Below are 23510 nucleotides of genomic sequence, written 5' to 3' on the forward strand. Positions count from 1 at the left end.
AGAATAAAAAATGCGCGTTAATGAGAAAGAAAAAATATGCATCTTTGGTGAACCCATAACATGAGCTGGGTTGTTTATTTGCTTTATTTCAATTCATGTGCAAGGTATGACGTCAGGCTGTTCTTTGCGTAAAACGCTGATACGTCCGGGAACTCCTCGCATGTGATGCTGAAATAAACAATATAAATCATAATTAAGCTGCGGTATATACTAACCTAAAAATAGAGCAAAGGCATTTGTGCGCTGCTCCACGTCATAGCTCAAGAAATTTCTTGTCTAAAATGAGTTGTCACTCTCTTTCACTGCTTAGACGGCATCGACCGCCGCCTCCACAGCTCGGCAGCACTACCACATCGTTCATTTCTCCCTGATAAACAATATATGCTGCCGTCAAAGATCCCATTGTGAATATAAATAGCAAAGCGCAGGTCACAAGCATTACTACCCAGAAAACTTGAAGCAAAATTACCAACTATAGGCACTAAAATGAGTGGAAACAAAAACAAAGACTGCAAAAATGGCGGAGCTGCACAGATTCAATAATCCACAATGTGTGACAGAGGCATATGATCTCAATAATGTGTCCGTCTCAGCGCGAGTAGCGTATCGAAAGAGTACAGCACTGTGCCGAACAATCCGTCAAAAACGGTCACCGGTAAGAAAGAAAATGTCGCCATTCCAGCTGGCGTTCCATCGGCCCCAGCGTCCGCGTAGAGACAAGCCTCATTCTCTCTCTCTCCCCCTCCTTTTTTTTCCGACGAGGCTGGTTTGTCTGCTAGAAATATTTACATGCGGGCTTCACCTTGTAACACACACTGTACAAGACTGGCACAAACACGAATAGGAAAAAGTAAAGCACTCACCAAAGTGCAGACGCTCCCTCCGCTCGCGCCGGCTTTTCGCTTAGAATCCAAAACGCCTGCGACTGTTGAACTTCTTAAACAAGTCCTCCTTGCGCAGAAGCTGCCGCCCAAGAGCGGGGTCCTCCGAAGACTTAAATTCGTACGTTCGCGCTCCAATTTGAACAAAACGATCTTCGTGATAATCACCAGCGAAAAACCTACATACGGTGCTTCGTTCACAGTGCAAGATGCGACCACGGTGGCGGGAAAACGCCAACTGAACTGGCACATCGCCGCACTCGGCGTACCCGCGTCTGCGTGCAAAGAAAACGGTGCGCAGAACAGCTTCGGTGAAAAGCCGCCACCCCCGCTGCGCGACTGCTGAAGCCAAGGTCATCTCCGTGAAAACAAACCACGGAGAAGGCAGAGAGCGGAGACCAAGCGGGAGCAACCCCTCCTCCCTCCCCCCTTTTTTCCCCCCAGCCGACAGGAAGCGACCCTCGACCTCTCCGGACATGCTGGCGCCGTTCGCGGGGCACGGGGGAAGTGGGATGCGGACAGAAGCAAGGCGGCGGCCGAATGCTTCTTTGAAAAGAAGAGTCGCCGTTAGAAGACGCATGCAATCTTGTTTTTTTCTTCTTTTTTTTTCATACGCGAATGTTTTTGCTATGCGTGTTAACTCTATAGTATCCGTGGGATCAATCGGTGATTATTAGAACCCCTCAATGTTTAAAGTGACTTCATTTTAGCATGGTGTCCACTTTAAGAAAGGAAAGAAAAGAAAAAATTACAGTAAAACTCTCCAAAGACATAGAGCGGTGGAGGATTCCAATACAGACTGCACCTCATTTTGCGGCAATAAGCTACGGGCAAAAATACCTATGCTTGGGCAGAATGTCAGACCCTGAAGCATATATATAGTGAACTTTGGAACTGGTTTAAAAAAGCTCTGTCCTGCCCTACATGGTAGGTTCAATCTAGGATCCTGTTTGTTAGTATGATGACTCACTGAACTTGTTTTATGATAAATATAAAATATGTCCTACCACTAAAGTTACCTTCTGCGACATACAGAAGCTGATCCATTACGGATTCTGATTGACATTCAACGATGTATTTGCATTATTAGTGGAGGCTTTGCCATCATGAAGTTTTTAGGGCATATTTTCACTGTGTTGCGAAGCTTGAGCTAAGTGTGCACCGTTAATATGTACTTTTATATAACATGAACGAGCACGCAACTGCATGCTGCTCTTATATTTCCCTTTGCAGAATGTGGCCAATAGTTGATTACAAGTGAGACCAAAAATTCATAACGAAATTGTCACATCATCCTCTTGTCATTTGTGCCTAAAACTACTTAAAAACATGGGTCAGCATGAACAGTACACGCTAATTGTTCGTGAACGTTGAAAACTGACAACAAAAAGCACATAGAAAAAAAAGCACAAAAAGTCTATTGGGTAGAACACAATGAAAATTCTGTTGGCCCTGTAAAGATTGCATTCAGCTGGGGTTGAATGTCTATCGAAATTCAGTAAATTCAAAAGGCGGCCAATAGTCCAACAATAGAGTTTCAAAACTCATTTTTGTAAGGGCATGCTCACATTTTCATATATCCTGAAAATACGCTCCCTACCAAAACATATATGCTACCCCATTGTCACTAAATGTGCCTCCAGAATATTGTCCAAAAATAGGCCTCAGTCAATCAAACCCTTGTTACTTCGATTTGAGGATAAATGCAAAGAATTAGGAATACTAAACGCCCTCCCCAATATTGCATCAAGGCAAAATTCACTGCCACCATGGTACAGCCTTCCTGTTGTGTGCGATTTCACACTAACTCAGTTTTCTAAACATAAAACACCACCTGAACACATCCTGCAAGAATTTCTAGCTCTTAAAGGAAAGTATGACAATTGCACACAATTTTACACGGATGGATCCAAGACAACAAAACACGTAGGAAGTGCAATAGTGCATGGAAAATGGGAAAAAACTGTGAGATTACCTCAGTGTGCAAGTATTTTTACAGCTGAATGTTATGCTCTGGCAGTGGCTGTAAGCAAAATAGTAAACGAGAACATTACAAACAGTATTATATACACAGACTCCTTAAGTGTTCTCACAGCCCTTCACCACAAAAATGCAGTTGTACCACTACTCGGAGAAATCATACACAACATATCAACAGCTTCTGCTCGAGGACATAAAATAACGTTTTGTTGGGTCCCGAGTCATGTCGGCATTGGAGGCAATGAGAGAGCAGACTTTTGCGCTGCCCAGGCCCATGGAAAACGAATAAAGAACATAGACATGCCATACAGAGACTGTATGATGCTGGTGCACAACAAGCTAAAGGACGAATGGCAGTCATCATGGAGTAAGGAGGTAAATAATAAACTGCAGTTGGTGAAGCCCACTTTAGGGGAATGGAAATCATGTCGCAATCAAGAACGTTTTATAGAAGTGATTTTATGCCGTCTCCGCATTGGCCACACGCATATGACGCACAATTTTTTGTTGAGAAAAGAAAACAAACCTTTGTGTGAAGAATGCGGACAGCAACTCACCATAAACCACGTTTTACTTTCATGCACAAGATTTGAAATGCTAAGGAAAAAGTATTTTACTCGATTTTATGATGAACACATTCCTTTCCATCCAGCTTTGATTTTAGGTGAAAGCGGACTTGTCGATCTATCATGTGTTTTTAGCTTTTTAAAGGAAGCAAATGTTTTACGGAAACTGTAGAATAAATAGTGTACGCCATTTACAACCTTGTGCTTGGCGCATGATAGCCTGAGCTGCTTATGCGCCATTAAACCCAACACAACACAAAACACTCAGCTCGGTGCCAACGCCTCGGCCCCCCTCTCAGCTAGAGTGCTGTTTGGAGACAAGATCTGAACTGAAGAATTTTATTGTTTCATCACCGACCGCCACTTTAAAGCGGGTCCCTATAGCGCTCACGGCCATGCGGCTCCTCTATCTTTCTGCACCGCTCTCCTGATCAAAGAGCGCTGCTGCAATATCAACCGTTTGGATCAATTCTCGGAGCCGAATAGAGCTAAAGCAAGTTGGTAAAATAACTGGCTCAACTCTTCCGTGATATATATATATATATATATATATATATATATCACAGCGTCCTTTGTGCAATTGAAAATGAAACCGAAACTAGTCACCGTAATTTAGTTGAACCGGCTATTTTACGGCGTATTACACTTCAAGGCAGCAACGAGAGAAATCGGAGCGTGTAATTTGCATGAGTGTTACAAGAGCTGTAAAGTCTCCCACACTGCAGCTAGGCATCCATGGGATGCTCGCGGGATGCTGGGATGCTCGCGGAAGTGCGGTGCACATTTCTCACTTGTATTAACTCTACGATTTCTCAGAGTTGCGCCGCCTAACCTCCAAGGGGCAGATCCATACTGGTATAAATAAGGATCGGCACTTGCGGAGCGCCCAACCCAAATTTGAAATAGAAGACCGTACGGGACAAGATATAGATCCTCTCGCGATAAAAAAAAAAAAAAAACAGTTTTGATTACCATAAGGCATAAGGAGCGTTGATCGAGAAAACAGCTCAAATGCTCATTAGGAAATCTCATAGTACAGGCTTGCCGCCGGAGGAAGTAGATATAGCTTCGTCGATGTTGCTGCGACAGCCGAACGGCCGAACTGCCATGTGAAAGTACAGCCGGGAGCCGTCCTCCGCCCCAAGCGACGGAGGGCCGGAGCGCCTTCATCCGCTGGTTCAAACTCTTTCTATCTGAACTTATTAGTGTAGTTCTTAGAATACACTGGCAATACAGTGCAGGCTTCTTCGCCGCATACATTTTGCACTACAATGTAGAGAGCCGTCGTAATATATATATGGTACATGGAGCGTTGGGACGAGGATGTCTTAATTACAGCGCCCTCTACGGCTAATCCAACTGCGTTGTTGGCTTCGCCTTGCCTTGTGTAGTGAGCATCGAACGTGAGCCATCTTGATCGTGAGCTCGTGAGCCGCTCGCTTGTTTTTGTGTGCATCGCCTCCTTTAAAGTGTTAAAATGTTCGCGTTAATTCGCTATGAGAATGAGACGGAGAAACACATTGTGCCACACAGCGCAATAACTAACTTTGCACCAAAGGATGTGGAAGACTTTAAACGGCACCAAACGTATGAAGCGTTTTGGGAGGGAGATGATGCTACCCGCGCTGGCTATTACAATGCCAGCATCCTGCACTTGACAGGTGAGCATTTATGACGTTGATATTAATCTTTCGCATGGCTACCCAACTTACATTTTCGCGTTTATATGCGAACATTTCAGAAACAAGGGAGGAGATGGAGGGCTGGCTGAAGAGCCGTTGCAAGCGGCCCCGCAAACGTGGCGACGAAGTTCCATCGAAAAAGGTCAGCTGCAAATCATCCTAGTCACTATGCAGTGTTTACACTTATAAAATCACGTTGTTTGACCTTGCAATGACTCTTCTGTACCCGCAAGTGGCCAGAAAGAAAAGCTGGACAGCTTTTTACTGTCGTCCACAGATCTATACGGAACTCGTGTTCTCGGTAGAAAAAAAAAATGTAGCTCTGCTTTGCGATAGAGCTTGCATGTCTCGCATACCTTCACGCATTTCAAGTGAATGGGATATATAGCCGCCCCGAAGTCAATTTTTTGCACACTCGCATCTCGTGAGCATTGTGCTACCTGGAGTGTGTGCATTACATATATTTCGCAAGCAGCGCTAGATTAAGGTGTCGGCTAAAGAGGCTGCAAGTCAGGTGTAGTATCCAGTGCTGCATGTTAGGGCCTAATCTCTGAGGGCAGTGGAAGGGGGCCTATTTATTCTAACCTGCTTTACTTATAGAACCACAAATAATGGAATCATGAGCAACAAGTATGGAGAGAGAAAATCAGGATGATGAGCCCCTCCTGTCTAATCTGACTTCACTTAGTTTTTGCGGAGACCTTGTCGATCTGCAAGTACATCTATTCCCCACCACTCTTGGTGATCCCTTTATTGTGAGGTGATCTGCACTTGCTTAGGAATTGGAGAAAAGTTTGTTATTGCTTCCTGTGAATGCCCCCATCCTCTGGACATAAGCAACATTGAAAAAGTGTCACAGGAACAACAGATGAGATAATGAGGAAATATTTATTCACCATCACCTTTGCCGTAAATCTCAAGTAGTTCCAGGACACTTTCTTCCGCTTCGGGAGAGGAAAGTAGGCCATGTCAGAATTCCGGGCTAATCCCTTATTTATTATTTGTAATGTCCTCATCTCAACGTTGGCGGTTGGGCTGTGTTCTGTGTGTTGCCAAACTAATGCATCATTCTCGCACTAATCATAATGATCATGCCTTTTTTTGTACTTGAAATGAGACGGGGTATATTGCTTAAGTATGATATGGAAAAGAAGGGGGGGGGGGGGGGTTCATGCGCTGTAACCCAGAGCCCCCATTTTTCTTGTTTGCCTTGTTTGCAAGTGTATATGCATGCAGTTTCCTCCTTAGTGTTGCGTGCAGTTTATTAGCTTTGCGTAGTGAGTACATCAGCTCTAAAGCCTTGAGAAAAGCTCTTTTAAACTGTGCCAAACATCCACGCTCACTAGTAACGCTTGTTGCTAGTTTGTTCGGCGTGATGCAGTCCAGAAATATGTATGTGTCAATATGGTCTTTTGGTTCGGCTTGGAACAATAGGTCGATGCACCCACTTTTGAGTGAGTGATTGAGTGGTCAAGTGTGAATGAGTGGACGAGAGTGTGAGTTGATGTAAGAGCGAGTGAGTGGGTGTGAATGAGTGGTTATGAGTGCGAGTGAGTCGTTTTGTAAGTAGACATAAGTGTGAGTGCTGCAGTGGTTGTGAGTGTAAATGGCAACTTGTGAGTGAATGTGAGCCATTGGGGGTTGTTCTGAGTGCATATGAGTGAATGATAGGGAACATGCTGTTGGATAGCCACAGTGAGCAAAGAGAAGGCAACACTGAAGATATCATGTTTAGTATCATTTATGGTGTTTAAATTTTCAAAGTGACTCAGAATATACTCGACATCATAGTGGTGGCCTCCAGGTGATTTCGACACGCTGAGGTTCTTTAGCGAGTGCTGGCATGACTCAGTACACATGCCGCTATAATAACGTGCTGCCACAGACAGGCTGGAGGTGATAGCAGCCTGACTGAGAGACATTGGGTTGACCGAGCTTATTTTATTAGATTGGTATAAGTATCTACCTGATCTGGTCTGAATGCTCATTTAACTGTTAGTATTGTGTTGTTATGCTACTATGTGAATATATGGCATCATAGGTTGGCGCACGCATATCCACTCTCTGATTTTCGAACTGACATTTTTGAGGAATGGTTGTGAGTGACTAGATGTCAGTGTAAGTGGGCGTAAATGTTGGCATGTGAGTGGTTAAGAGTGTGAGTGTATGTGAGCCCGAGTTCCCGAGTTGTGAATGTTAGCACCAGTGATTGTCAGTGGCCATCAGCGTGGGTGGTCGTGATGAGCATGGGTGAGCCACCGCTCATGGTGCTGACCTAAGGGGATACACTTTTGTAATCCAGTTGCACCGACTGTCAAGCCCTTATGAGTATTCATGCAATGCAAAACAAGTGAGTGGTGCATACTGTGAATAACTGTGAGGGGCAGATAGTATCATTGCAATAAAAAGCTTCGTCCAAAGTTCGGCTGCCAGCGTAATTGCCTTCAGGATCCTTGTGCCAAATCGAATGGCTTCTTTGTGGAGTGCAGTGTATTCTTGCAAACCGTGATTGCGACAGGGTACTTTCAGAGCTGCATATTTTGCGACTATCAGCGCACTTGTATACAGGAGTTGGGCGTGCATATAAGCCTGCCTTTGGTTTAAGTGTGGGGTTGCATTGTGCTAGCGTTGTTCATGCTGAAAGGAATCAAAAGTGCAACGCCGTACATCTACTGCAGAACGTTTTCTTTGGGAATCGCCAAGTGGAGGATAAAACTTTGCAAGATAAAGAGTTGCCTTCATCCAAGTCTACTTTTCTTTACATCTGAGAACATTAAATTGTTCTCCAGTGGTTCCTAATTGGCTCCCCTAGGAGAATGTCAGATTATGCAATATGGGATTATAATATGCTCCACACATAGTGGTATCCTGTTCATATTCAAGGTGATGTTTGTGAAATGGCTGGTTGTGTTACAGGGAAAGGTGGACAGGCACACAGTAGGTCTTGCACAAAGAGCTGTTGAAGAGGAGCTGCTCTTTTCAACAGTGAGCCCGGCCACTCAGATGGCAACGAGAATAACAGAACTTCAAATAAAGTCAAGTTTCTAGAACAGAAACTTCGCCAGCAGCGAGCCGAGACGGAAGAGCTGAATCGTCTTAATAGGCAATTGCAAGAGGCTCTTTGCACCAAGATTTTCAGGGCTGGTGTGTAAAACAGTGTTTTTAAAATTCTGAATGTTGCCATTTGGTATGAGGCATTGTTTTACCGAGGGAATTCTGATTTTTTTGCAGGGATTGTTAGGCGTTAAAAAACGGAATCTTCGTGGGTTATCAATTTTAAAAAGCAAAATATTTTTCTTCACACTGTGGACTTTCCAGACAGTGCGGGAAATGATGGCCAGAAATAGTATTTTAAAGTAATGAGAGCAACCCTGAAGATGTCTAAACACTGCAATTCAGTTGTATGTTTTCTTGTTAATGATGCCTAAGGTATTACTGTATATGGATCGGCATTTGGTATCCGACTAAGACTGGTAAATAATTTTTAAATGTATTTTCCCTCATCTCTCTGTTGGTTTCACTAGGTGAGCAAATGGATGTCATCAAAGGTTCCTGTAGGTTGAGCGAAACATGAACAAAGTTCTAATATAACTACTGCTACATCGCTTTTGTTTCCGACTCTGAAGGCATTGTAGAGAATCCTATATTATGCCACCTATACAGATCTTTGACATTATAGCTGTTGCTCAGCTGTTGAAACCAGAACAGTTGGGAAGAGAAATTTTGTTCTAAATTACACAACAGTCAGGCCATATATTCTCCATGTAATAGTTTCCTACTCCTATACCATGAGGAAAATGCACAACCAGAAATTTTATTCTGCTCAGGGGGATGACTCATCATTTTTAGAGGCACCTTGCACTGGCTATCTTACTGTGCAGGAGCAAGTGGCATGGGCATGATAAAGGGCTGTGGGGCACAGTTGTTTTTTTTTTTGCTCTTCTGTGTCATTGTGCCTTTCAATTGTGGCTTGAGAGAATATCTTTGGCATTAGGACTGACTCTTGAAAAAGGCAGTACCTATATGAGAAGAGATACATGGCAAAAGAAGTGACATCTGTCACATGTACTGTGTTTCACTTCTGAAATGTTTCCTGTTAATGAAGCTGGATTTAAAATTTCGTGGTGAAGTGGGTGATATAATACTGAGTTTTTGTGCGCTTTTCTAGAATTAGTAAATATGGCTTAATGATCCTTTTTTTTAGAATAAGTAAGCATGGAATAAATTGTGTATGTTACATAAATGTTTTGGCTAAAGAGGAAGTAAATTTGGCACATCAAATATCTGATTTACTGTGCCAGTGGCTTAAGCAGTGTTTTTTTGCACATTCTGTTCTGTCACACTAGAAGCTGTAACCCCGCTTGGGTGTATTTCTTCAAATAGCAGAGCTGGTGCCTACTGCTGACGGTCCCTTTGCAATTGAAGATGTCCTGAATCATACTACCACCACTACTGACCACATGCCGATTTTGCTGGCATCTTCATGTCAAGGTGAGCCCACTTGGCTATTGTACGAAACTCCCATGTGCACCACATGTACTGCATGAAGTTGTATTGACAAAGGAGCCATAGAAACTAAAATGTGTAGGCACGAGGGTATAGCAGGTATTGTGGCTGGCACCAGATTTTGCTTTCTGTGCCTATCAAGCGTTACTCTTACTACTACTGTTCCCACAGCCACCGCAACTGCTGCCGCGGCAAGCGCTGTGCCGCTCCCAACAGCGTCGCTGTCAGAGCCGGTGATGGCCTTGGCCTCTTCATGTGCAGGTGAGCCTTCCTGAATGATATTTACCAATACTTGTGTGTGACACGTGCACTGCATGAAGTTGTATTGACAAAGGAGCCTAAGAAATTGTAAAATGTGTAGGCACGAGGGTATCACAGGCATTGTGGCTGGCACCAGATTTTGCTTTCTGTGGCTATCGAGTGCTACTGTTGCTACTTTTGATCCCCCAGCCACCCCAACTGCTGCCGTGGCAAGCACTGCGCCGCTCCCAGCAGTATCACTGTCAGAGCCGGTGATGGCCCTGGCCTGTTCATCTGCAGGTGAGCCTTCCTGAATGATTTTTGCCAACACTTGTGTGCCGACACTTGTACTGCATGAAGTTCTATTGACAAAGGAGCCGTAGAAACTACAGTGTGTGAGCACGAGTATATTGCAGGTATTGCGGCTGGCATCATATGTTGCATTCTGTTGCAACTGAAAGTGTTCGCTCATTACTTTTGTTCATCCAGCTGCCCCAAGTGCTGCTGTGTCAAGCTGTGTGCTGGTGGAGACAGCATTGTCAGAAGAGCCAGCAATGACCCTGGGCTCTCCATCTTTAGGTGAGCCTATTTGGCTGATGTGTGTCAAGTCTTAAAAAGCCATAGAAGCTGTATAATGTGTTGGCACAAGTATATATATATAAGCTACTTGATTGGTCCCTTTGCAAAATGTTTATTTTTTTGCATGGCTAGCTAAGCTCCAGTCTTTCATATAGGCATTCAACTCCCACTTTTTTCTTCATCTTATAAAAATACTTGGTTCTCTTATCCTTTTCTAGCCCGGCCTGTAGAAAGGACTGTGCCCAGGAAGCCGGTTGCCCGTGTGCCTAGAGGTGTGTTCCTATTTTCTTTGTATGAATGCAGTCATAGCTTGTTAGTTTGAAAGGTGTGAAGCGCCCAATTTGTATATACATTAGAAGGAACAAATTTGGTTCCTTTTGGTTATTGCCGTAAGTGATGCTGATGCTGAAACATTGAGCGCTTGAATTTGGATCTTTCATGTAACATTAAGCCTGGCATCATCCAGAATAGGCTGAAATAGACCGAATGTGAGACTTATTTGTGACTTGTGTAGTTTCATGTCAATGCTGCACATGTAGTCGAGAAAAATTCTTAAATGGCTAACTTTGTTAAGCAGGTGGGGTAGTGTATCAGACTGCTTAACTTACAGGCAGCAAGCAGGTGGTGCTTTCCAGTCTGCAGAGGCATGTAAGATAATGGAGCAGTACCTGAAATTGCATAGTGTGCTCATCCAACATTACCCCTATTGCATCATCATGCTTCCCCACTTTCCTTTAATTAGTTGTGAGCACTGACTGACTGTAACTCGTGCTCAGCAGCCAAGTAGCTATGCTTTGTATGCCACCAATATGTATCTTTTTGTTTAAAACAAAATTTTAGAAACTGAATTTGGTGTATTTCAATCGTAGTTAATTGGTTTAAACTGAAGTGTCAGCCCATAGTTGTTACCATGGTCATTGCAAGTGATCTCAACTGGACAAGTTCTAAGGTCTGAACCTGTGCACCAGTGTCAATTTGTGTTGACGAGGGGGTGAAAAATTGCTACAGGTATGTCGAACCAGCAAGAAATAAGCAAACGTTTAGTGTTCTGCACTGACAAATAACTTTTAATGCTTAAGTGAAAAGGAAGCTGGTAGAGCAGGAGGAAGTTACAGTAAGTGCGCTGAGGCTAACGGGATGACTTACATGGATTACAATTAATAATACCTTTATACGGTATGAAGGAGCACTGAACAAGGGTCAATGGGGTATGCCCCAGTTCGCAGGTCGAGCCAACGTTTCGACAAGTGGACTTGTCTTCGTCGGGGCAAAGCGATCATCACTGGCAGGGGTTTAAATACGCTTTTGCTTCCGAAGAAGAAAAGCTGGGGAGCTGGGGAGGGAAGAGACTGTGAGAATAAAGTAGGTGTCAAGGAGGGGGGAGGTGGGGAGGACGGGTGAGAAGAAAGCAGGTCATTAAGTGAAAAAAAAAATTTTTTTCTTCCATATGTATTTCTCAGCCGGGAACCAGGGATCCTGTGGCCTGTAAAAGAAGTAAAAGGGGCAGTACCAGGAAAAACTACAATACCGGATAGATGATTAGTCACCACTTAAACAGGTTTGGTGCAGAGACACCTTACAAAGGGACAGGTTTTGCAAAGGGCCCTGATAAGGAATATATCTAAGGGGGGCAATTCTTAAAACTTTCTGCAAAGGTGGTGTGGAGGGGGGGGGGGGGGGGGGGGGAGCACAAAGACAGAATAATAACTCCACAGTGAACCACTACTGACATGAAAAAAAAAAGTTCCAGGACAGACACAAGTAAGAAGTGATAAGGAGGAAATGTGTTTGGAGAAACGTGCAGGTTATGCTATTGCGGAGGGGAATAGAGTGTAGATGTGTTGTGAATAAACGGTACAATTAATGCTATGTGGTATTTTTTTCTCGAATAGGAACCAGTGGGAATAAATATCTCTAAAGGAACGTTAGAATCCCTTAAGTATATTCCCTCTGCATCATACATATTTGAGAAAACAATACAATGTTAATTGTAGTTTATACACAACACATGTACACTCTATTTCCCTCTGCAATAGCATAAGCTGCACATGGTTCTCCAAATACATTTCCTCCTTATCACTTCTTACTTGAGTTTGTGCTCGAACTTTTTTTTTTTTTTTGCACTGTGCGGTTATTATTCTGTCTTTTTGTGCTTCTCAGCCCCCACACAGACATCTTTGCAGAAAGTTTTAAGAATTGTCCCCCTTAGATATATTCCTTATCAGGGCTCTTTACAAAGCTTGTCCCTTTGTAAGGTGTATCTGCACCATATCTGCTTAAGTGGTGACTAACTATCTACCCGGTATAGTAGTTTTTCCTGGTACTGCCGCTTTTACTTCTTTTACAGGCCACAAGATGCCTGGTTCCAGGCTGAGAAATACATAAGGAAGAAATTTTTTTTTCACTTCATGACCTACTTTCTTCTCACCCGTCCTCCCCTGCACACTCCTTCACCAACTTTCTCATCCATTTTCCCCTCCCCAGCTTTTCTTCTTCGGAAGCAAAAGCAAAGGCAGGTCTGATAATGACAGTCATGCATGGGGCAGGCATATCTTTTCATTGCAGTAAAAATATGTATAAACCATGGAATGAAACAACCCTTCTTTTTCGCAGCTCTCCCAGAACCTCCCGAGGTTGACAGTTCATTTGGAAGAATGGGGGAAAACGGTCAGGTCAGTGTGCGCAACTTGCGCTGCTTACCATATATTTCTGTGCTTAAGTTAACTCCCAGTTTAAAATGGCCCCCAATTCTCGGCCCTTGGTGACAAAAAGAAACAAACTTCAAACGACACGGCAAAACTCTCTGCATGTATACATTGCCTGAGGAGCATGGTGCTCACGGGTAAGAGGGAAGCTCCTCACCTGTTTATCTCACCGTGTAATTTTAAGTTTATTTTAATTGTGCATTTAAGTAGTGTCCGTTGTTTGGGTGGGATAATTTCGAGCATTTAATTATTCCATGTCAACATGCCATTTGAGGTACAAAGCCAATACAGGAAGAGCTCGTTAATCCGAAACGCAATCATTTCAATTTTCGGATAACTCGAACTACACTACTTGGTCCGTCTAAGCTCCATAGAGATCTGTGTACAAAACAGCCCATTAATTTGGATGCGAGTCGGTCCCGCTATGGATATTTTAAACAACGTGCCGCTGCGTCTGGGCGGCTTGGCCCATAGCACGTGTTAATATATATATATATATATATATATATATATATATATATATATATATATATATATATATATATATATATATATATATATATATATATATATATATATATATATAAATATATAAAACATCTCCACAAAAGAGCGGAACAGTTATAGGTTGCGCGCAGACGTCCAAAACGGGCATGAAACAATGGAAGAGTGGGTGAAGCCTAAATGATGCCATAACTGGCATGACAGCTGGCAGCGCTGGAAGGTAGGGGCGGCGGCCGCTGCGGCAGATGCCCATTCTTTCTTCCGCGCAACCTCCGAACCTCTCAGCTAAATACTCATTATATGAGCCTTGTTAATTCGGAAACATGGATAACTACTGTCGGCACGGTCCCAGCCAATTCCCATGAAAGACTTATGTTTTTGGACGGGTGCTACAGGTTACACTGAAAAGTTTTTTTTCTTTTTTTTTTTTGTGAGAGTCATCCGTCCTTCCACCCATCAGTCGTCAGCGGAAGCGCTATCATGAAGCCGGCTTTTCAGCATCGTTTGCTTCAAAAGGCGTTTGCTGCTATGGCGCCTTTTAAATGAGTGCCAGTATAAACGGCGCCCCCCCCCTAATCGCTAACAGCATGATAAAGTGAACATACTGAAAATGAGGCTTGCACAACCGCACAAGCACTGGCACTCTGCCCAGTTCGCTTCAACCCCCCCCCCCCCCCCCCCCCTAGAGCTAACGTCAAAAGGTGAACACACCATGATGTTATCGCTGCCCAGAATCTTGGTGCACTGTGAAGAAATGCGTTGTGGACCAAGGCGGCACGAAACAGAAGGACGCACTGATACCATATTTTTTTTTTAATTTCTGGGCAAAAATTGGGGGTGGGCAGGTTCATTTTGCGAGTTGGTTCTTTACGTAACGCAAATTGTCCTTGTCAGTTTTCCTAAGGCCATTCGATAATTGGAACATCAGATGAATCTAACGTTTTTCTAGGTCCCGTGAAGTTCGAATTAGCGAGCTTTTACTGTACTGACAAGTCATTGCTTCTCTGCCCACAGTGGAATGTAGCTGCTGATGAAAATGAAGTAGGCAAGAACAGGTGGCTTCACTGTGCTTCAGTATGTGTGTGTGTTTATGGAGAGCAGTGGGTGTTTTTAGCCAGTAAAATAGCCAGTGATGGCTTCCCTTTTTGACATGTAGAACTAAGTGCAGTTTTGCCAATCATTGAGAGGTAATTAGCATGTTTCAACAGATACACATAATGACCATATTATTTATAAGACCACTTTCCCATGTGGCCATGAGTTGTAGTAAGTAAGAGACGCCTCCAAATTGCAAACTGCTGCCTTGCATGCAGTCACTGACTGACGTTACACAATGTGCTGATCTCGACACCAGGAATGCATTGTCAAGTGGCATCAACATGCAGTGGGTGATGTGTAACTTGGAGGAACCCCTTTTACTTTTGCTCACAATTCTATATTAGCCAGAGTGGCTTTTGCTTGAACATCAGCTAGAGATCCCTGAAAGTAGCAGTTCGAAGCCATTTGGCTAGCCACAGAATTTATGGCTGCAAGCCACTCCCAATGACTGGCGTGTTTATAAAGAAAGTAATGCACAGAAACAGCCCACCAGATATTTGAAGTATGATTGTAAAAGAGTATTAGGGATTGTGTGAGTGCCATTTGAGGTATATTTATTACAATAGTTCATTATGTTTTTCTCCTAGTCCTTAATATTTCTTTCATAAAGTCACATGGCTAATAGTTCTGTGCCCTGGTTTTATTTTTGTTCTATTTTTCATGCCGTGACCTTCCCTGCGACCTTGACTGTTGAAGGGCTGAAAAACAACTTGTAGTCTTTGTTGAATTATTTTGAGCAAATGTGCAGTACAGCAGGATGCATTGTCGGGTAAGTTGGATGACTCCGATGGGAAGGTAGTGCGCAAAACAAGAGTCACAATTAAGAGAAAGATTGCACACATCCTGTCCTGTCTTCTCTCATGATTGTATTTTTTCACACTGTCTTCCCCTTAACTATGCAACAACTCTGTCTCATTTGTTCTAATGTTAGACTGTGTGTTCTGCCTTTCTTTTTCACTTCTGATATCATTGAAAATATGTGCAGGTCCACCTGGGACATAATGTCTTTGTGAACGGGGACACATGGGTGGCCCTGATGGCGCAAACCAGTGATTCTGCATTCTGCAAGCGCCTCGCTGTCGCTTTATGGGGCAACGAGGTGCTAGCCAAACGCAGTGTATTCGGCAAGCAAAGCAATAGGGATGTTGCCAAGGGGAAAACTACAGTTTTTCCCTCACTTTCTCCTACGAAAGTGGTGGGAATGTCATGTAAGTGGAAGCAGCGATCTGTTATAATTGCAGATATCTATATTAGCCTGTTTTTTGGTATGTTGCTGTTACTAACATTTTAGAGAAGCACAGAACTTATAACATGCTAGTAGTAGTATTGGTAAGACGAACAGTTGGACCCTGCTCTTTTCTTCCATCAGCATGAGCGAGAAGAATGCCCTCCTATCAATGTTCAATGAAATGAAAATATGAGCCTACCCTGCAATCAGTTTTTCGTTCCAAGCTCGATATGGCTTTGTGCATATGGGCATGTTATCCGAATGGGCAATGAGATTCTTGCCCAGTGTGGAGAGCGAGACAGGCTTCATAGCTGATAGATGCACCAATATCACTGACTCAGTCTTTTTACCAGCTTTTGGAATTGATAACTACTGTGCGCTGGCTATTAGCATAGGCATAGGTTTTATGCAATGGACCAAGGGCTGCGAATGGCATGTCAGGCTGCACCAACACTTGTGCCAGCCTTGCGTGCTTGATCTCAGGTGCGTGGTCCCCGCCTGCCCACCACTATGATAATCATAGTTGTGAACTCCAAATCTGCCAGTCTGGCAGTGCCCGCTTCCACGAATGTGCTGTGATGCACACTATGTCACATTGTCTTCCCTAACACTCCAGCCTACGATACTGTTTTTCCTCCAGCTCATTTCGAGTGCACAATGAAATTTCATTGCATTGCAGTGTAATGAAATCTATTCTGTTTTACTTGTAATCTTACTAAAGCTGAATACTGTTTTTACTTGATTCTAAGCAACTCCTATTTATGACGACTGTGATGCCCCCCTCCACTTTATCGCGAATATTGGAGATGGGCGCGAGGAATAGAATTAACATTTTGTGCAACAAATTCAGCAAACACTTTCGGCAAACACGATTACAATTAGCTCAAAGTTCTAGCTCTGGTAGCCCTCTTCAAACTCTTTCCAACTTTTGTTATTACTGCCAAACAACTGACAACAAACACAGCAGTGTGGGCCCGCTAAGCCTGCGAAACCTGTCAAGCTCCACTGAACGGCCGCCGATTCCAGGTTCACTTTGCAACATGCCATTAGAGTTGCTGAGATCGCTCTTGGCAGGCTTTTGGTATTGTACGCCGCTGAGCAGCATAGTGTTCGAACAGCGCAGTACAAAAAGTTGGACATCGAGCCGTGGATGCCATGCCCCTTGGGACTCAGATGGCTCTGGCTCGACGACTGCGTGAGCAAGCATGCTGGCAACCTTGCCAATGCTCTCTTCCTTTCAAAAAGAGGGGTTCGCATTCAAACTTTCATTACCAAAATTTATTTGTGAAATTAGGGGGAGTGCTTAGAATGGGGAGAGTATATAGTGTACTTTAAGGATATGACGTTCTGAAATTTGGAACTCTTAGTTACCTCAAGCATTTCTTTACATTGGTTGTATCAAGGTTGAACTCTGTCTAATTACATGTATAATCTCTTTTTCGTGTTTAGCGGCCTTCTCCTACTACCTGAGAGAGAAAGGGTGCCCGGCTGCTGACCTCGCCAAAAGGCACAAGCAGCTGGTGCGATACCTTGCACAGAAATGTGCAGACCTGCGACGCTGAGGTAAGATTTGTACTAAAGCAGAAATACAATTTAGCCAGCTGGTGCACGCATGTCCTTGTGTGTGTGATATATGTATGTATGTATGTATATATATATATATATATATATATATATATATATAAATATATATATATATATATATATATATATATATATATATATATATATATATATATATATATATACACCACATGCACCAAGTAAAATAAGTCATTTCGGGCTTCGAAGCTAGGGGTCATATTTCTGGATTTATGTACGAGTACAACTTATTGCAGCTAGCTATGTAGCCACAACAGCTTCTGTAGGGATACTAAATTTGAATCATTATTGTCAATTTTATGCTGGTATGCAGGTACGAAGACCTAAGGAGCCTCAAGATGGAGAGAGCAAGAGGCTCACATTGCAATTTTTGGAATAAAGAAAAACATTAAGTACCTCCTTTTATGTACATTCATCATTTTAGCACCAAGGCAGCTTTCAGACTGCAATGTTGACATGCTTTTGTACTGATACCGTTACGCAGAGCAGCATAGTGCATGAACACTGGATGGCTGCAGAGGATACAAGCAACAAATTACGACAGGCTACACACTACTACAAACAACACACTGCGACACAGTACGCTACGACTAACAACATTCTGCGACAAAACACGCAACAACATTCTGCGACAAACAACGCACTACAACAAACAACAAATTACAACAAACAACAAATTACAACAAACAACAGATTGCGACAAACGACAAGGTCCCAATTTACGACTGGTTCATTTCTTGTAGTATATTTTTGTTGTTTTTTCGATAGGGATAAAATGAATCTAATTGAAAATGTACCACAGTGTGATGCCCGCCGGCGTATGCCAGTACACCCAGGGCTTGGCGCGACGGGTAAGGATCCACTGGGGAGTCTCCCTAAATCAGGTACCCTCTGGTGGCGAAGCGCCGCCACACAACCCAATCCCCCCCTCCCTTCCTCCGCCCAGCGAGGGGTCAAAAGGAGTCTCCCTAAATCAGGTACCCTCTGGTGGCGAAGCGCCGCCACACAACCCAATCCCCCCTCCCTTCCTCCGCCCAGCGAGGGGTCAACGCGGCTACGCGGAACGGAGAGTGAGAGGCGGCGCGTGCCTGAGATTGATGCACATGGGGCTGCTCGTGCGGTTAGAAAACAGAAATGCATATGCCGCGCGCGCGCGCTGTCTATCCTAGTCATCGGGTGCAAGAGAGCTTCGGCACAGCGGGTTTTGGCTGTTTTTTTCTCTTGCGCCCGCCGCCGCGTAGACAACTCGTTCATTGCGTAGGCATTTCTTCGCACTTTGTTGCGGATGTTATCCCGGGAACCCTAAATTTCGAGCTATCCTAGCGCAACGCGCGGGCCTCGCGAGTTCCGTCCAAAGGCTGCTGCTATAGCCAGTGTGCTGCCGTTCCGAATTATTCCATAAGGACCCGCCGTAAGGGCGCAGTGGTTAGGGCGCTCAACTGCAGTATCCAAGGGTGTAGGATCGAATCCCAGCCGCGGCGGCTGCTTTGGTGAAAGAGTAGACACTCTCAGTTGGGCGTACGCGGTGACAATGCGTATGCGACGATGCAGATAACGAATGCGCACGCGCGGATCTGTACGTAACGCGGCCTGTCTTGCGGGCGCACGCACGCATCAAATCCTGGCGTACGCCCGTTGCTGCGTGCGTCGCGGGATGCGCTGACCCCATCGGCGCGCTGGCCGCCCGCTTCGGAACGAATACACCTCGCTGCTGCTTTCTTCGACGCCATCATCATCATCAGCCTGACTATACCCACTGCAGGGCGAAGGCCTCTCCCATATCTCTCCACTTAACCCGGTTCTGTCCTAGCTGCATCCACTTGACCCTTGCGAACTTCTTAACCTCATCCGCCCACCCAACTTTCTGCCGCCCCCTGCTACGCTTTCCTTCCCATGGAATCCAGTTTGTTACCCTAAGCGACCATCAGTTATCCTCTCTTCGCACTACATGTCCTGCCCATGCCCAATGCACTATAAATGGCGCCGTTCTTTTCTATTGCACTCTCTCTTATAGTATATACTACTTCGTCTCACAAGAAGGGCCTCTCGCCCCTGCGCACAATAATAGAGAACTGTGCTTCTACTGTCACCCCCCTTCAATTTGGGGGGCGAGAGGCGCGTAAAACTACAATTGCCTACTGTAGTGCGCGTGATCCTGAATGGACCGGGGTGCATCTGCCTTTCCGCTCTTCGCTCATTTCGCTCAATCGCTTGCATGGGAACCACCCTCAACCCTTTGTTGCATGCTGTACACTGAAGTGGACAAATTTAAATGAATTTTGGAGAAAGTTCATGGCATTGCAGGTACCCATGTACGTACTGGTAACAGCAGTGGATAAAAAAGCTGTGCCTCTACCGCGATACCGCCAATTTTTGAAAACGTTTCTAATAATAGGTGCATTCTGCTCGAACGGACAAGTGACGTCAATCTCCAATTATTTTCTTAAAACTCGCCTTTACTTACACTTTGAAGCACATAATTATATAAAAGCGATACAAGAGGCACTTAGAGACAAGTGCTATAAATACTGTGGCTGAGTAAAGCGGAGATAATTTTTCATAAGAACTTTTGTAAAATGTTGACTACAGTGGACACCATTCATGGCGGGATAAAGCGCCCGTACAGAACAGTTTGCGCCGTTATCGAAAGTGTCGTTATCTTAGTTACCTCGAGTCATCCGATTGATTGAAACGCCAAAACCGGATATTGCCACTACTGAATCGGAACTAGTGTCAACATTATATTCCTGTGTTTCAACCAGTCATATGACTCGAGGTCGGGAAGAAAGCGACACTTTCGATAACGACGCAAATCCGGAATACGCAGCCATGTAAACACCTTCTGTACTCTGTCACTTATAGCATCACACGCATGCATGGTTTCTGATGTATTTTTGTGTGTGTGTTATGCACTACTAGTCCGTTCTAAACGCACCTGAGTGGGCTGCAAAATAAATCGTTATCTGATCCCGAAGTCGATGAAATGTGGCGTTGTTAGGTCTGGCGGTTATCAACGCATGGTTCCGTCTCACAGCAAAGTGCACCATCAAACTTCGTTATTTCAAGCTATAGATGAGGACAGATCTGATAAAATACGAATCAATTGCCACAGCTGATGAAGCTGATTTTTCTGTGGACTTACAAGCAGCTTCTGCCGCAGTGAAACTAAGGACACCTATGAAATCAAGCACTGTTTTTAACGATGTGCATGTTGTCTGTGTCATTTTTCGCTGTCAACAGGCATATATTCCTCAATGATGTTAAATGAGCAACAGGAAGAGCAAGACTACGTATCTCTGTGGAAGGGGAAAGGTGTACATGTGCGTTGACGGCAAAAGTTCTCTTTCTGTTTTATAAGGCAGAAAAAACACCGCATCTAGCCTATTGCATTCACGCCTCCATGTGTGCAGCAGCAAACCTTGACTGCTGATTAAAAAAACACTACTCTGAACTTCCGCTCTCGGAGCTCGGGTGCATGATGTCCACTATAGGTGACATCCTATATCTTAAGGAATAAACACTTTGCAAGGAGCAAAATTTTGCTCGGCGTTTTCTGGATACGCAAAGACAGAAAACACCTAAAAATCTTTCCACACGTAATCTTTTATCATGCAACAAAGGGTTAAGGTTATTCCGGATGTCCGCGCGTCGGCAAAGGCGAGCAGCAATTTCCCGACGATAGGTTCGGAGATCGCGTGCGCGCGCGCGCGCGCGCGCGCGCGCGCGTGTGTGTGTGTGTGTGTGTGTGTGTGTGTGTGTGTGTGTGTGTGTGTGTGTGTGTGTGTGTGTGTGTGTGTGTGTGTGTGTGTGTGTGTGTGTGTGTGTGTGTGTGTGTGTGTGTGTGTGTGTGTGTGTGTGTGTGTGTGTGTGTGTGTGTGTGTGTGTGTGTGTGTGTGTGTGTGTGTGTGTGTGTGTGTGTGTGTGTGTGTGTGTGTGTGTGTGTGTGTGTGTGTGTGTGTGTGTGTGTGTGTGTGTGTGTGTGTGTGTGTGTGTGTGTGTGTGTGTGTGTGTGTGTGTGTGTGTGTGTGTGTGTGTGTGTGTGTGTGTGTGTGTGTGTGTGTGTGTGTGTGTGTGTGTGTGTGTGTGTGTGTGTGTGTGTGTGTGTGTGTGTGTGTGTGTGTGTGTGTGTGTGTGTGTGTGTGTGTGTGTGTGTGTGTGTGTGTGTGTGTGTGTGTGTGTGTGTGTGTGTGTGTGTGTGTGTGTGTGTGTGTGTGTGTGTGTGTGTGTGTGTGTGTGTGTGTGTGTGTGTGTGTGTGTGTGTGTGTGTGTGTGTGTGTGTGTGTGTGTGTGTGTGTGTGTGTGTGTGTGTGTGTGTGTGTGTGTGTGTGTGTGTGTGTGTGTGTGTGTGTGTGTGTGTGTGTGTGTGTGTGTGTGTGTGTGTGTGTGTGTGTGTGTGTGTGTGTGTGTGTGTGTGTGTGTGTGTGTGTGTGTGTGTGTGTGTGTGTGTGTGTGTGTGTGTGTGTGTGTGTGTGTGTGTGTGTGTGTGTGTGTGTGTGTGTGTGTGTGTGTGTGTGTGTGTGTGTGTGTGTGTGTGTGTGTGTGTGTGTGTGTGTGTGTGTGTGTGTGTGTGTGTGTGTGTGTGTGTGTGTGTGTGTGTGTGTGTGTGTGTGTGTGTGTGTGTGTGTGTGTGTGTGTGTGTGTGTGTGTGTGTGTGTGTGTGTGTGTGTGTGTGTGTGTGTGTGTGTGTGTGTGTGTGTGTGTGTGTGTGTGTGTGTGTGTGTGTGTGTGTGTGTGTGTGTGTGTGTGTGTGTGTGTGTGTGTGTGTGTGTGTGTGTGTGTGTGTGTGTGTGTGTGTGTGTGTGTGTGTGTGTGTGTGTGTGTGTGTGTGTGTGTGTGTGTGTGTGTGTGTGTGTGTGTGTGTGTGTGTGTGTGTGTGTGTGTGTGTGTGTGTGTGTGTGTGTGTAAAGTTCCAAAGCGACCCAGGTTATTGAAGACGGTGTTTAGGTGTACGTGGATTGAGAACATTTCGACAATCAGGAATTAATTAACTTCCACTGTACATAGTCGCCCTTCTTTTTGACTGCATGAAACGCACCCGCTGCGGCGGTTATTGATCCCACATTCTTATTAGCCGGTATTTGTTTGTTTGTGCTATTTATGTCTGTGTATGCGTTCGCGCCTTTATACAATAACACTTGTACAACCTGTGTACAAGTATTGGTCAAAATGTGTAATGCAGGAACATAAGTTAAATAAAAGAACAATGCAAATTGTATTTTTCAAAATTTCGCAATATTTTCCAGCATTCTTTGATCTATTATCCGAAGGAGCCACGTGATCCCACCAGCGGCACACAATCAACGCTGTAGTAAGATATAACTTACAAAAATTCCGAGAGCACTGCAGAAGTTGCAGTGCAGAAATGCGAAAGCTTGAGCGCTGCTGCTGCACCCGGTACATCGCGCGCTCCTTGTCGTGACACAACCAGCGTTCGATTGAACGCATCAAAGTTCACCGGCATTTTGTAATTGGTTGAGGGGATAGGAAAGGCGCTGTTTATGTCACTCGCGGAATCGTGGTCACACATCTCACGGGCAACACAGCAACGCTCAGGCTTACGCATTTCTCTAGTGCAGATTCTGCAGTGCTCTCGGAATTTTTTCGCTCTTTTACGTCCTGATTATATTATTTATTTGATTATATACCTGACACTCATTAAACACTTCTGATTACTATCACGCATTTATTTGGCTCGTTAACTCAGAAACACATCCACTTCCGGTTGGCGTAACGTAACACCCCTTTGACGTTGACATTCGTCGTTTGGATATTTCGGTGTCTGATTAATTTTGCGTTTACATTTAAGACTTTAATTAAAACGGAAATGCCTGGTCATCCAATATATTGCAGTTTTTAGTCTGGCAGATAATACGGGACCTTATTATTTCCGAAATTTGATAGCCCTAGACGCATTCTTTATTTCAGATGAAGTGACTGAT

General features: G+C 44.4%; 2 protein-coding genes across 2 annotated transcripts; both read left to right on the forward strand.

Moving 5' to 3' along the window:
* Nucleotides 1–4893: 4893 nt before the first annotated feature.
* Nucleotides 4894–8157, forward strand: LOC146183707 (uncharacterized). Its single transcript, XM_084608410.1, has 3 exons — nucleotides 4894–5088; nucleotides 5169–5251; nucleotides 8026–8157. The coding sequence occupies exons 1-3, from the start codon at nucleotides 4905–4907 to the stop codon at nucleotides 8155–8157; spliced, it is 399 nt and encodes a 132-aa protein (XP_084464536.1). The 5' UTR covers nucleotides 4894–4904.
* Nucleotides 8158–10347: 2190 nt separating this feature from the next.
* LOC146183708 (uncharacterized) lies at nucleotides 10348–16265 on the forward strand. Its single transcript, XM_084608749.1, has 4 exons — nucleotides 10348–10434; nucleotides 10653–10706; nucleotides 13048–13106; nucleotides 15727–16265. Exons 1-4 carry the CDS (start codon nucleotides 10410–10412, stop codon nucleotides 16030–16032), a joined length of 444 nt encoding a protein of 147 aa, XP_084464875.1. The 5' UTR covers nucleotides 10348–10409; the 3' UTR covers nucleotides 16033–16265.
* The last annotated feature ends 7245 nt before the right edge of the window (nucleotides 16266–23510 follow it).

Source organism: Amblyomma maculatum, chromosome 7, assembly GCF_055883805.1.
Source record: "Amblyomma maculatum isolate TAMU_Amacu chromosome 7, ASM5588380v1, whole genome shotgun sequence".
Taxonomy (NCBI): domain Eukaryota; kingdom Metazoa; phylum Arthropoda; class Arachnida; order Ixodida; family Ixodidae; genus Amblyomma; species Amblyomma maculatum.